Source organism: Callithrix jacchus, chromosome 22 (assembly GCF_049354715.1).
Source record: "Callithrix jacchus isolate 240 chromosome 22, calJac240_pri, whole genome shotgun sequence".
Classification (NCBI taxonomy): Eukaryota; Metazoa; Chordata; class Mammalia; order Primates; family Cebidae; genus Callithrix; species Callithrix jacchus.
The window spans coordinates 19,418,246-19,433,817 of NC_133523.1; the positions used below are offsets into that span (position 1 = coordinate 19,418,246).

The 15,572-nt window shown below is 39.1% G+C and overlaps 1 protein-coding gene across 8 annotated transcripts in view; it reads right to left on the reverse strand.

Moving 5' to 3' along the window:
• The window catches only part of LOC103789852 (uncharacterized), a 49,747-nt gene that overhangs the window by 7,628 nt on the left and 26,547 nt on the right, over positions 1–15,572 (reverse strand). For 3 of the 8 annotated variants that reach the window (XM_054249702.2, XM_078361989.1, XM_054249701.2), the window contains 2 exons: positions 14,764–14,904; positions 3,097–5,141 (listed from right to left, as the gene is read on the reverse strand). In XM_054249702.2, coding sequence (XP_054105677.1) covers positions 3,472–5,141; positions 14,764–14,904 — 1,811 coding nt within the window. In that variant the 3' untranslated portion in view covers positions 3,097–3,471. Of the gene's footprint in view, positions 1–3,096; positions 5,142–14,763; positions 14,905–15,572 lie in introns of those variants that run through there. The other 5 variants (XM_078361990.1, XM_008987635.5, XM_008987634.5 and 2 more) reach the window with 3 other exon arrangements.

Here is a 15,572-nt window from a genome sequence, read left to right on the forward strand (position 1 = left end):
AGATTGTTTGGCATATTAAGTCTTCTCTCCCCAAAAATGAAGTTTTTCCTCACTCTCCCTTGGAACTCATTATCACTTTGGTTAAATAAATGACTTATTTTAAAATGACCTGTGATATCAAGTGTTTTTAACCTTTAATATTTTCACTAAGATTCTTTCTGTGAAACAAAGTTCCATCATCAAACTTTCCAAAATCAAATTAGATGGTTGTTTGTTTTTTTTTTTTTTTGAGACAGAGTTTTGCTCTTCTTACCCAGGCTGGAGGGCAATGGCGCGATCTCGGCTCACCGCAACTTCCGCCTCCTGGGTTCAGGCAATTCTCCTGCCTCGGCCTCGTGAGTAGCTGGGATTACAGGCTCGCACCACCGTGCCCAGCTAATTTTTTGTATTTTTAGTAGAGACGGTGTTTCACCATGTTGACCAGGATGGTCTTAATCTGTTGACCTCGTGATCCACCCGCCTCCCAAAGTGCTGGGATTACAGGCTTGAGCCACCGTGCCAGGCCAGAAGTTATGTATTTTTAAAAGGAAAGAGAAAAAGATAAAAAATAAAGTTATGTATTTTTCTTACCTAATTAGTCCTTTAAAATATTACATCTCCTAAAGTTTATAAATGAGATAATTTTGCTTATTTCTTATAAAATTATACAGAAAGCATTGTTGAATATAAAATGGTGCTTGGTTTTCTTTGGGCTGTATTTCTACAAAAACTTTAGTAGGTGTTCCAAAATTTGGGAGAACTCTTATATGACTTAGTGTACATTATCAGCAATCATCATTGTTATGTTAAATTATCGTGGGCCACAGAGGTAACACATTTCCTTGTGTGTCTTTGACTATAACTGTCCTAAAACTATTTGTCATTCACAGACAGTGGTTGTATTGCTTTGATCCTCCTTAGAAGGTGGTTTTATAATCAGCTATAAAATTCTAACACATGCTCTTGAATCAAAGTTTCTGATAACTTTGGAGATTGTGATGTAAGAGACAAAAACTTCAGGACTCATGAAGAGCTGAAAAGTTCATGAATATCAGGCAGAGCAAGGATTAGCTGCATGCACTGAACTAACATAAGGCTGAAGTAATATACTTTTTTTTTTTTTGAGATGGAGTCTCCCTCTGTCAACAGGCATTTGAAGTGGCATGTCAGCTCACTGCAACCTCTGCCTTCCAGGTTCAAGCGATTCTTTGCCTTGGCCTCCCAAGTATCTGGAACTACAGGTGTGCATAGCCACTGCAGCCAGCTAATTTTATGTATATTTAGTAGACACAGGGTTTCACCATGTTGGCCAGGATTGTCTCAATATATTGAATTCATGAACCACCGGCCTCAGCCTCCCAAAGTGTTCGGATTACAGGCATCAGCCACTGCACCTGGTCCAGAATTTTTTTTTTTTTTTTATAAGTAACAGGGCACAACTGGAGAAACTTGTTATTTTGCCAAGGCTTTAACTGGCAGTGTTTAAAAAAAAATAAATTCAAATTTGATTTATCGAGGAGCCAATAATAGCCCCTTGGGAAAACTGAAATCTTCTCTACACAGTCCCTGTACTATATTTTCTACTTACCACAGACCAGGATTGTACTTTCTGAAAAACTCAGGAGTTTCAGGTTTATGTTAAAACCTCAACAAGAGAGAAATTCACCCAACTCAGGTATTTCATAGTACAAATACACGACTGGGCTTGACTTTCAAAAAGTGTTTTTTTTTCTTCTCTTTTCCACAGGTGCTACTGTAACCTTTTCTTTTTTTTATGAGACAATGTTTTGCTCCTTTCTTAAGTTGGACTGCAATGGCACAATCTTAGCTCACCACAACCAGTGCCTCCCAGGTTCAAGCAATTCTTTTGCCTCAGCCTTCCAAGTAGCTGGGATTACAGGCATGCACAATTATGCCCAGCTAATTTTTTTGTAGAGACATGAGTTTCTCCATGTTGGTCAAGCTGCTCTCAAGCTCCCAACCTCAGGCAATCTGCCTGCCTCCATCTACCAAAGTGCTGAGATTAGAAGCGTGAGCCCAAGAGATTCTTTATTAGGTGGGCATTATTTACAATCTTTTCTACAGAAAACTAAAGAAACTGAAACAAAAGACGCATAATGAAAATCTAAATAGAGAGGCTCTTTGGGGTTTTTATACGATTGAATGATGCATGAGTAGGTATGTGTTCAGAGTACTATTCTGCATTATGAGAAGAAAACGTTTAATTTTTAAAAAATCAAATTGGTAGTGTATTTTTGTACTAATTGTACTTTTATATAATACAGTACTTTAAAAATTTTAATTATAAAGTTTTTTTTAATTTTTGAGACAAAGTTTTGCTCTGCTTACCCAGGCTGGAGTGCAATGGCGCGATTGACTCACCGCAACCTCTGCCTCCTAAGTTCAAGCAATTCTCCTGCCTCAGCCTCCCAAGTCACTGGGACTAAAGGTGCGAGCCACCATGCCCAGCTAATGTTTTGTATTTTTAGTAGAGACAAGGTTTCATCTTGTTGACCAGGATGGCCTCGATCTCTTGACCTCATGATCCACCCACCTCAGCCTCCCAAAGTGCCGGGATTACAGGCGTGAGCCACCCTGCCCGGCCCAATTCAACATTTGTTTTCTTTCTTTTTTTTTTTTTGAGACAGAGTTTCGCTCTTGTTACCCAGGCTGGAGTGCAATGGCGCTTTCTCGGCTCACCGCAACCTCCGCCTCCTGGGTTCAAGGAATTCCCCTGCCTCAGCCTCCTGAGTAGCTGGGATGACAGGCGCACGCCACCACGCCCAGCTAATTTTTGTATTTTTAGTAGAGACGGTTTCACCATGTTGGCCAGGATGGTCTGGATCTCCTGACCTTGTGATCCGCCCACCTCAGCCTCCCAAAGTGCTGGGATAATAGGCGTGAGGCACCGCGCCCGGCCTTCAACATTTTTAACATGTTAAATACTACTGTGCATTCAGTGAAGTGTTATCATACCACAACCTTTAACCTCTTCCACCTTACTAAAGGGTATAGGTAAAAGATGGTAGCAATATGCTATTTAATAACATGATGGATTAACATCTCTAGTGACTTTTCTGTGCCAGTGGCTTTCAGCTGCAAAGAAGTTAAGGAATATTTTTTCTATAGGTAAAATTTTTATTGTTTTGAATTTTTAAATTTAATTTTGACATCATTTTGAAAAATTTCTATTAAGTATTTTACTGCTAATGTCATGAGGTTGCATTGTATCTAGATTATTTTGTGTAATAGAAATATTTAACTATTAATAATGCAAGTTCATGAATAATTATGTTAGTATGTATTACTTAATTTATATTATGTCTTTTATTGTAAAATGTATTCTTCTCATAACTAATATGAATCTTACCAATAGGATTTCTTTTATGAGTAGAAAAGTTTGAAATGTTGTCAAAGGCATATGTCACATGTTTCGGCTTTGTAGAGTTTCTCTCCAGTATGAATTATTTCATGTCTTTTAAGAACTGAGGACTAGTTAAGGGTCTTGCCATATTTTTCACCCTTACAGGGTTTCTCTTCAGTGTGGATTTTCTTATGTTTAGTAAGATATGAATACTGGTTAAAGGCTTTGTCACATTCTCCACATCTGTATGGTTTCTCTCCTGTATGAATTCTCCTATGTCTAGTAAGATATGACGATAGGGTAAAGGCTTTGCCACATTTTTCACAACTGTAGGGTTTCTCTCCAGTATGAATTCTCCTATGCATAGTAAGGTATGAGGATAGGGTAAAGGCTTTGCCACATTTTTCACATTTGTAGTGTTTCTCTCCAGTATGAATTATTTTATGATTAGTAAGGTGTGATGATTGTTTAAAGGCTTTGCCACATTCTTCACATTTGTGGGGTTTCTCTCCAGTATGAATTCTCTGATGTATAGTAAGATTTGAGTACTGGTTAAAGGCTTTGTCACATTCTTTACATTTGTAGGTTTTCTCTCCTGTATGAATACTCTCATGTCTAGTAAGGTATGAGGATAAGGTAAAGCCTTTGCCACATTCTTCACATTTGTAGGGTTTCTCTCCTGTATGAATTCTCCTATGTCTAGTAAGGTATGAGGATAAGGTAAATCCTTTGCCACATTCTTCACATCTGTAGGGTTTCTCTCCCGTATGAATTCTCCTATGTCCAGTAAGGTGTATGTGTCGGTTAAAACCTCTGCCACATTCTTGACATCTGTAGGGTTTCTCTCCGGTGTGAATTCTCTTATGTCTAGCAAGGTGCAAAGAAAGGGTAAACACTTTGCCACATTCTTCACATTTGTAGGGTTTCTCTCCAGTATGAATTCTCTTATGTGCAGTAAGGTATGAACATAGGGTAAACGCTTTGCCACATTCTTCACATTTGTACGGTTTCTCTCCAGTATGAATTCTGTTATGTGCAGTAAGGTATGAAGGTAGTGTAAACGCTTTGCCACATTCTTCACATTTGTAGGGTTTCTCTCCAGTATGAAATTTCTTATGATTAGTAAGGTGTAGGGACTGTTTAAAAGCTTTGCCGCAGTCTTCACATTTGTAGGGCTTCTCTCCCGTATGAATTCTCTTATGTCTAGTAAGATGTGCTTTTCGGTTAAAAGCTCTGCCACATTCTTGACATCTGTAGGGTTTCTCTCCAGTGTGAATTCTCTTATGTGCAGTAAAGTTTGAGGATAGGGTAAAGCCTTTGCCACATTCTTCACATTGGTAGGGTTTCTCTCCAGTATGAATTCTTTTATGATTAGTAAGGTAGGAGTACTGGTTAAAAGCTTTTCCACATTCCTCACATTGGTAAGAATTCTCTCTAATATGAATTCTTTTATGTTGACTTAGGTGTAAAAGCATGTAAAATGATTTGCCACATTTTTGACATTTGAAAGGTCTCTTTCCAGTAGGTCTTGTCTTCTGTCTATTTGAATTTAAGAATTTATGAAAGACTTTCACATGTTTATCATATTGAAATATTTTGCTTCTGTTAGTTTTCAAACACTGGTTTAGTTCATTATAACCTTCCTTGTACACATTAAACTTATTCACTCTTTTACAGCCTTTTCGTAACTGTAAATCCTTATGTCCACATTTTCCATTTTCTCTCAGTATTACTTTTTGAAAAGAATCTTGTATTTCCAGCCTTGGCCAAAGGTCTTGGCCAAAATGAGAACACAGAACTGAAAGAAATAAAAATAACAAATTACTTCACTTACTAGGCTCAGATAAATATACATTACAATTCTAACCTGTAATGTTATTATTATTATTATTTTATTTATTTATTTTTAAGACAGAGTTTTGCTCTTGTTACTCAGGCTGGAGTTCAATGGCACGATCTCGCTTCACCACAACCTCCGCCTCCTGGGTTCAGGCAATTCTCCTGCCTCAGCCTCCTGAGTAGCTGGGATGACAGGCACGTGCCACCATGCTCAGCTAATTTACCTGTAACATTATAAAAACTACATAAACAAGACAGTATATAAAAATACAAGAGGCCCTAGTTTTTTATAGACATTTATATGTAACAAAAACTAACCAAAATACATCTGAGAGAAAATGATAAATGAGCTAAGTGTTTCAAGTGCCCCAAGTGAGCACTAAAGCCACATAAAAGGAGGAAATAAAAGGAAAAGGAAGAATCTGTTACATTTACCCAGCATTAGTCTTAAATCATTTTTTTTTCTATTCCCTGCCCCTCCCACCACAGTCCCTTAAATTTTAAGTAAAAAGAAAAAAACTTTAGACAATCTGGGCATGGTGGCTCACACCTGTAATCCAAGCGCTTTGGAGGCCAAGGTGGGCAAATCACCTGAGGTCAGGAGTTGAAGATCAGCCAGGCCAACATGGTGAAACCCCGTGTTTAAAAACAAAAAAAAAAGAAACAAAGAAAGAAAATTTTAGACACATTTTAAGAACATGTCTCAGAGACTCTCAGAATCTCTGACCCAGACAATTGTTCAAAGTAGGCCAGGAGAAAGCCATATCATAAAGATTCAAACAGGTTAACTTTTTTGATGTTCAAATTTTAATAAAAGATTACAACGTTAAAATAAGGCAATGTCGTTTCAACAAAAATAAAAAATTTTCAGAAAGATTAAAAATTGATGTATAATTTTAAAAACTGAAAATAAATTTAAATAATACTCAACTGGACCGTGAACACAGAGAAGAATAGAAAATTAGAAAACTCAAAATAACAAAAATATTTAACATATTAGAAAACCAGGTCAGGCACAGTGGCTGAGGCCTGTAATCCCATCACTTTGGGAGGCCAAGGCGGGCATATCACGAGATCAGGAGATCGAGACTATCTTGGCCAACATGGTGAAACACTGTCTTTACTAAAAATCCACAAATTAGCTCGGTGCGGTGGCAGGGGCCTATAATTACAGCTACTTGAGAGGCCAAGGTAAGAGAATTGCTTGAACCAGGGAGGCAGAGATTGCAGTGAGCCAAGATTGCACCACTGCACTCCAACCTCATGACAAAGCAAGACTTAATTTAGAAAATGAAAGAAGAAAGAAAAACAGAAAGAGGTAAAAATATAAAAAGGAATAACTGAAAAATCTTTTAAAAAATGATACAAAGAAGCTAAACAAACTAGGATACAGACTAAGATGTTTATATCAAACAGATCTGTAAGCACAATTTTAAAAGTCAGAGAAAAGAGGATCTTGGAAGCTGCAAGGTAAAACTGACGAGTGGGCGGGGTGTGGTAGAGCCCATGTATGTAAACCCAGCATGTTGGGAGAATGAGGAAGGCGGATCACCTGAGGTGGGTAGTTTAGGACCAGCCTAACCAACATGAGGAAATTCTATCTCTACTAGAAATACAAACTTAGCCAGGAGTGGTGGTGTATCCCTGTAATCCTGGCAACCAAGGCTAAGGCAGGAGAAATGCTTGAACTCAGGAGGCAGAGGTTGCAGTGAGCCAAAATTGTTCCATTGCACACCAACCTGGGTAACAAGAACAAAACTCCACTCCACCAAAAAATAAAAATAAAAATGTACCAATACATAGAAATAAAACAACACACTCATCAGCATGCTCCTATTCAAAGATGGAAATAATATTTTTTAAATGCTCATAACGCTCAATGTAATGTACAGATTTAATGAAATGTTTTTCAGAATTATTTTCCATTTTTGAGCAAATAGAAATAGCAACCTCAAAAGTATATGGAATCAAAAGAGACAATGAAGTACACAACAGTCTTCCAAAGAAGAAACAATAATAAAGGCATTACAGTTTCTGATTTGAAAACACACTACAGGCCAGGCACAGTGGTGCATGCCTGTAATCCCAGCACTTTGGGAGGCTTAGGTGGGTGGATCACCTGAGGTTGGGAGTTCAAGGCCAGCCTGGCCAACACGCTAAAATCCTGTCTCTACTAAATATTCAGAAAAATTAGTTGAGCATAGTGGTGGGCACTTGTAATCACAGCCATTCGGGAGACTGAGGCATGAGAATTCCTTGAACCCAGGAGACAGAGGTTGCAGTAAGCCAGGATGACACAAGTGCACTGCAGCCTGGATGATGGGATGAGACTAAGTCTTAGAGAAAAAAAAAAAGAAAAAAAAGGAAAGAAAGAAAAACACATTACAAAGCTACAGAATTAAAAGAATCTTGTGGTAGAGCACAGTCACTCATGCCTGTAATCCCAACACTTTTGGAGGTCATGACAGAATCACTTTGAAGTCAGGAGTTTGAAAACAGCCTGGTCAACATGGTGAAACTCCCTATCTACTAAATAGACAACAATTTGCCAAGCATGCTGGCAGATGCCTATAATCCCAGCTCCTCAATTGGCTAGGGAGGAAAATCACTTGAGCCCAAAAGGCAGAGGTTGCAGTTAGCAAAAATCATGTCATTCATTCCACTCCAGCCTGGGTGACAACAGTAAAACTCTGTCTCAAAAGGAAAAAAAAAAGAAAGAGAAAAAGAAAGACATTAAAAAAAACACAATTCAGCTGGGCACGGTGGCTCATGCCTATAATCCCAGCACTTTGGGAGGCTGAGGCGGGTGGATCACGAGGTCAAGAGATCGAGACCATCCTGGTCAACATGGTGAAACCCCGTCTCTATTAAAAATCCAAAAGAAAAAATTAGCTGGGCATGGTGGTGCGTGCCTGTAATCCCAGCTACTCAGGAGGCTGAGGCAGGAGAATTGCCTGAACCCAGGAGGTGGAGGTTGCGGTGAGCCAAGATCACACCATTGCACTCCAGCCTGGGTAACAAGAGCGAAACTCAGTCTCAAAAAAATATATATATAGATACTTGATAACAAATTTTGTTATGTTTTGGTAAGTAAAAATAATACCTAAAAATATTCAGAGTTATGACAGTTTATATATTATCTTTAAATCCCAAAGTGTTTCTCCCACACAAAAATAATACAGATTAACTATAGGCATTCAAAGTAGGTGTTCTGAAATCTAGGATAAATTTTTAAAAAAGAAAAAAAAATTAGGAGGATTTTTATGACTACTCACCTAGATAAGACTGAAAAACCGTTTACAACAAACCTACACAACAAATATACAACTTATTTAAAAAAAGAAACAGGAATAATACTGACACAGGGAAAAAAACTTAGATGTAATGATATTGGCCATTGACACACAGCTGATTCATAGTTGATTTTGCTCAACACTGTCTTAAATTGTGCAGAGTTAAACAATTTCATACACAAGTGTAATATAAACCAAAACAGCCGGGCGCGGTGGCTCATGCCTATAATCCCAGCACGTTGGGAGGCCGAGGCCGGTGGATCACAGTTCAAGAGATCGAGACCATCGTGGTCAACAAGGTGAAACCCCGTCTCTACTAAAAATACAATAATTAGCTGGGCATGGTGGTGCACGCCTGTAGTCCCAGCTACTCGGGAGGCTGAGGCAGGAGAAGTGCTTGAACCCAGGAGGCGGAGGTTGCACTGAGCTGAGATCGTGACATTGCACTCCAGTCTGGGTAACAAGAGTGAAACTCCGTCTCACAAAAAAGAAAACACATTCTTAGAGACCTACAAAGAGACTTAGACTCTCACACAATAATACTGAGAGATTTTAACATCTCACTGCCAGTAATAGACAGATAATTAAGAAATAAAAGTAACAAGAAAATTCAGGACTTGAACTCAGCTCTGGGACAAGTGGACCTGACTGAAATCTACAGGACTCTTCAGCCAAAAACAAAAAAATACACATTCTTTTCAGTGCCACACAGCACTTATTCTTAAATTGATCACATAATTGGAGGTAAAACACTTCTCAGAAATGCAAAATAACTGAAATCATAACAATCTCTCACAGCGCAGTGTGATCAAATTAGAACTCACAACTAAAGCCAGATATGGTGGCTCAAGCCTGTAATCCTAGCACTTTGGAAGGTGGAGGCAGGTGGATCACAAGGTCAGGAGATCGAGACCATCCTGGCTAACATGGTGAAACCTCATCTCTACTAAAAATACAAAAAATTAGCCAGGCGGGTGACACATGCCTTTAGCCAGCTACTCAAGAGGCTGAGGCAGTTGAAATGTTTAAACCCAGGGGCAGAGATGGTACTGAGCCAAGATCTCGCCACCGCATGCCAACCTGGGTGACAGAGTAAGACACTGTCTCAAAAATAAAAAAAAAACCTCCTTTCCAAGCGTGGTGGCTCACATCTGTATCTCAGCACTTTGGGATGCCAAAGTGGGCAGGTCACGAGGTCAGGAGCTTGAGGACCAGCCTGGGAAACATGATAAAACCCCGTCTCTACTAAATATACAAAAATTAGCCAGGGGTGGTGGTGGGTACCTGTAATCCCAGCTACTTGGGAGGCTGAGGCAAAAGAATCACTTGAAACCGGAAGGCAGAGGTTGCAATGAGCCTGGATTGTGCCCCTACAGTCCAGCCTACTTGAAAGAGTGAAAATTTGTCTTCAAAAAACAACAAAATAACAAAAAAAATTCACAACCAGAAAACCACACAGAACTTGAACAAGCTGCTCCTGAATGACTTCTGGGTAAACAATGAAATTAAATCAGAAATCATGAAAATCTTTGAAACCAATGAGAAAGATAGAAAAGGTGGGACTTTTCCTTAATTGAGTCATGAGGTCAGCATCATTCTGATAACAAAACCTGACAAAGATTTTACAAAAAAAGAAAACTTAAAGCCAATTATCTCTGATAAACATTCATGCAAAAATTCTCAATAAAATAAAAAATTAGGCCGGGCGTGGTGGCTCAAGCCTGTAATCCCAGCACTTTGGGAGGCCGAGGCAGGTGGATAACAGGTCAAGAGATCGAGACCATCCTGGTCAACATGGTGAAACCCCGTCTCTACTAAAAATACAAAAAATTATCTGGTCACGGTGGTGTGTGCCTGTAATCCCAGCTACTCAGGAGGCTGAGGCAGGAGAATTGCCTGAACCCAGGAGGCGGAGGTTGTGGTGAACCGAGATCGCGCCATTGCACTCCAGCCTGGGTAACAAGAGCGAAACTCCGTCTCAAAAAAAAAAAAAAAAAAAATTAACTCAAGGTGAATTATAGACTTAAATGTGAAACCCTAAAGTATAAGAACCCTAAAAAAAACTCTAGGCAATACCATTCAAAACACAGGTAAAAGCCAAGATTTCATAATGAAAACTTCTAAAGCAATCGTAACACAAGGAAATATCGATAAATGGGATCTAATTAAGCCAAAGAGCTTCTGCACAGCAAAAGAAACTGTCATCAGAGTGAACAAACAACCTATAGGATGAAATAACATTTTTGCAACCTATCCAGTTAACAAAGATTAATATCCAGAGTCTACAGCAAACTTGAAGAACTTTGCAAAAATAAAACAACCCTATTAAAAAGTGGGCAAAGAACATGAAGAGATGCTTCTCAAAAGAAGACATGTGGCCAAAAAACATGAAAAAAAGCTCAACATTGGTGATCATTAGACAAATGCAAATCAAAATCAGAATGAGATACCATCTCACAGCAGTCAAAATGGTGACTACTAAAAAGCCAAGAACAACAGATGCTGGTGACGCTGTGGAGACACACAAATGCTTTTACACTGTTCGTGGAAATGTGAAGACACTATGGCGGCTCCTCAAAGACCTAAAAGCAGACAGACCATTTGAACCAGCAATCTCATTACTAGATATAAACCCCAGAAATATAAATTATTCCATTATAAAGATACGTGGATGTGTATGTTCATTGCAGCACTATTCACAACAGCAAAGACTTGGAATTAATCCAAATGCCCATCAATGATAGACTGCATTAAGAAAATGTGGAACATATATACCATAGGATACTATGCAGCCATAAAAAAAAAGATAGTGTACTTTTAGAAATATGGATAAAACTGGAAACCATTATCCTTAGTAAACTAATGCAGGAACAGAAAACCAAACAGCAAATGCTCTCACTTATCAGTGGAAGCTGAACAGTAAGAACACACAGACATATAAAGGGGAACAACATACACTGGGGCCTGTTGTGGGAGAGAGAGAGAGAGAATCAGGATATTTAGGTAATGCATGCAGGGCTTAATACCTAGGTGATGGGTTGATAGGTGCAGTAAACCACCATGGCACACGTTTACCTATAATAAACCTGCATGTCCTGCACATATATCCCAGAATGTAAAATAAAATAGAATAAAAAATAAACTGCCACACCCGGCCTCGGGTCATATTTATAGATAAACAAACAAACATATCTAATCTGTGATAGACATATGGCTATCTTTTTATTTTTTATTATTTATTTATGTATTTATTTTTTTAAACGAAAGACGTGGGGTTGGGGGAGAGAGACTGTTAAATTCTGGAGTGCAGGGTGGTGTCATCCTAGCTCACTCACTGCAGTCTGGACAGTCCTTGGCTCAAGATTCTTCCACCTCAGGCTCCAGAGTACCTGGGACCACAGGCACGTGCGATAGTGCCCAGATCTTTTTTTTTTTTTTTCAAAGACAGGGTTTCACAGCCAAGCCGGGCGGCTCACGCCTATAATCCCAGCACTTTGCGAGGCCGAGGCGGGTGGATCACGAGGTCAAGAGATCGAGACCATCCTGGTCAATAAGGTGAAACCCCGTCTCTACTAAAAATACAAAAATTCGCTGGGCATGGTGGTGCGTGCCTGTAGTCCCAACTACTCGGGGGGCTGAGGCCGGAGAATTGCTTGAACTCAGGAGGCGGAGGTAGCGGTCAGCCAAGATCATGCCATTGCACTCCAGCCTGGGTAACAAGAGCGAAATTCCATCTCAAAAAAAAAAAAAAAAAAAAAAGAGACAGGGTTTCACCATGTTGGTCAGGCTGCTCTCAAACTCCCGACCTCAGGTGATCGCCTGCCTCAGCCTCCCAAAGTGCTGGGATTACAGACGTGAGCCACCGTGCCTGGCGACACATGGCTATCTTTTAATTGAACCTCATACTGACTTAAAGTATACAAACAGAATTGCAAATTGACTAAAATTAAAACACATAAGAAAAAACAAAAAACACAATAAGGTGATGTTAAGAAACCTACACTAAAAAAACCACTAATATGAAACTGCGCAGCAATAAAACACATATGTACTCATAATATCTGGTATGCAACATTAATGTCCCATTAAACAATATGTCTAACTACAGCATTTGACTGTAACTGTACTCATGAAAGCAGGTATTCTGAATCATCGGCATGCATTGTGTAGCAGTAAAATTTCAGAGAGCTTCAGTATAATTATAAACAAAATATTCAAATGAGAAACTTTTGATAAATAAGCATCAAAAAGAAACAAGTGGCCAAGTGCAGTGGCTCACATCTGTAAGCCTGGCACTTTGCGAGGCTGAGACAGGCAAATCACCTGAGGTCAGGAGTTCAAGACCAGCCTGGCCAACATGGTGAATCCCCGGTTTCCAATAAAAATACAAAAAACTTCACTGGGCATGGTGGCGGGCACCTGTAATTAAAACTACTTAAGAGGCTAAGGCAGAAGAATCACTTGAACTGGGGAGGCAGAAGGTTAGCCTGGGCAACAAGACTGAAACTCTATCTCAAAAACAAAAAAAAAAAAAAAAGAAAAGAAAAGAAAAGAAAGAAGTGATAACTTATGTTTTAAACATAAGCTATTTGTACACAAAATAAAATGGCTGTAATGCAACTTTAGAAGCAACAAATAGCCTTACATTGCTAAATTTAAAAAATGTATTTTTCCAAATTATATTTAGAACCTCTGATATATTAAACAAATACTTAGCAATAAATTATATTATTATTTAGATATATGCAAAAACAAGCAGGGAAAAATCCTGGGTGGTTTTTTTTTTTTTTGCCTGAAGCAAATTTAAATTTATAAGTAACTATTACACATGGAGTGTCTACCAATTATCTTAATTACTTTAGGCATTACATGTACATTCTGGCATACTGTCCTAAATGTCTTAATCTAGAATTACAGATCAATTTGAAATAGAAGATAGAAAATAAAAATGTATAGCAAGAGAAACCTCAGTAGGATTAAAAAAATGAAAACAGCTACATTTGCTTATCTCTCCCACAAGAAGAAAATGTCTCATCCATTTCTTAAATAAATGCCTTATGAGGGAGTAAACATCATGGCTCAAATCTGTAATGACAACTACATGGTACATAGAGGTTGAAGAACTGCTTCAGGCCTGGACTTCAAGACCAGCCTGGGTAATAAAGCAAGACCTTGTCTCCAGTATAAACGCCTTTAAGAGAGCTTTGAGATTTAGGGAGGGAGTTGTGAAACTCTGCTGAAGCCAGAGACTGATGAGTGTTCCTTTTCAAAGGGCAGGTCCTCATTCACGTGGGAAACTACAGGACCCCTGGTCTTGGTTACAGATCAAGAAATGGACCCACCAACTTGGTCTCACTGAGAATTCTGAAGTTACTCTGAAGCCATCTCAAACTCCCCGCAGTTACAGTTTGGGAGATAATTCTGAAGTTACTCTGAAACCATCTCAAACTCCTCCCAGTTACAGTTTGGGAGAGGTCCTGGCATTCCTGAGACCTGGAGGAAGATACCCATTTGTAGCCATGCAGGGAGGCCTATAGACCTTGATCTTTACTGTGGTCCCTGAAGCAGGTCACTGACTCAGTTCCAGTTCCATGGGTAACCGTTCATGGCCAATTCTGTCTATACAGAAACCCAGAAATTTTCTCTGGTACTCAGTGAAAGCCGTACTCATTCACATCCTGATATAAGGGCCATTTTATATGGACTTGACTGTAGAAACCTACCCTAGTGTGTGCTCCACAGATAAAAGTCCTGAAGAATATTTAATTTAAAAAAAAAAACAAAAACCACTGGGAATTACAACTACCTAAGTCCCTTGTAACAAGTCAACTAAATGTGGACCCTAGTGCAGACACAGAAGCCTTGTGACCAAGTTACAACCCAATTCACTACAAACCCCGGAGGCATTTTAGAACCCTGAGAAGCCAACAAAAGATCTTTACCTCCTGAAATCAGTGTATGAAAACTTGAGTTGTTTTCACAGACACCAATATAAAACTATATTGTGCCCATTGTCAATGCTTCTATTTTAACATAGCACTGGAAGTATGTGGCAAAATAATGAATAAAAAATATTTTTTAAAAATTCATTGAAATTGAAGACAAAAAAGTAAAAAGTTGTTTGAGGAATAACCTTATATATAAAAAACTATAGCCAGCCGGGCGTGGTGGCGCAAGTCTGTAATCCCAGTACGTTGGTAGGCCGAGGTGGGCGGATCACAATGTCAAGAGATTGAGACAATCCTGGCCAACATGGTGAAACCTGTCTACTAAAAAAACAAAAATTACCTCGGCATGGTGGCACGCATCTGTAGTCCCAGCTATTAGGGAGGCTGACACAGAAGAATAGCCCCGACACAGGAGGCAGAGGGTGCAGTGAGCCAAGATCGAGCCACTGCACTCCAGCCTGCTGACGGAGTAAGATTCCATCTCAAAGAAAAAAAAAAAGTAAAAAAGACAGTACATTGAAATTTGCCTAAACTAACAAATACATTCATTAAGTTGACAAAATGTAAAATTAACATAAATGTTCATGTTACTGTTTTATACGCTTAAAACAAGCTGTTGGATACAACAGAAATAAAAAATCCTTTTTGTTGTTGTTGTTTTTTTGTTTTTGCTTTTTTAGACTGAGTCTTGCTCTGTGGCCCAGCCTGGAGTGCAATGGCACAATCTCAACTCACTGTAACTTCTGCCTCCCAAGTTTAAGTGATTCTCCTGCTTCAGACTTCTGAGTAGCTGGGATTATAGGAGCCCACCACCACTCCTGGCTAAATTTTTATATTTTCAATAGAGACCATATAGGCCAGACTGATCTCAAACTCCTGAACTCAAGTGATCCACCTGTCTTGGCCTCCAAAAGTGCTGGGATTACAGTCCTGAGGTGCCGGCCAAGAAAACAATCCTTTTTAAAATAGAATTAAAATCAGGAATTTCTAACAATTTAACCAAAAAGGCAAGAAATCTTTACAATGAAAGATATAAATCAATAAAAGAGGCCGGGTGAGGTGGCTCACCCCTGTACTCCCAGCACTTTGGGAGGTTGAGGCGGCAAAGGGGGATTGTCTGAAGTCAGGAGTTTAAGAATAGCCTGGCCT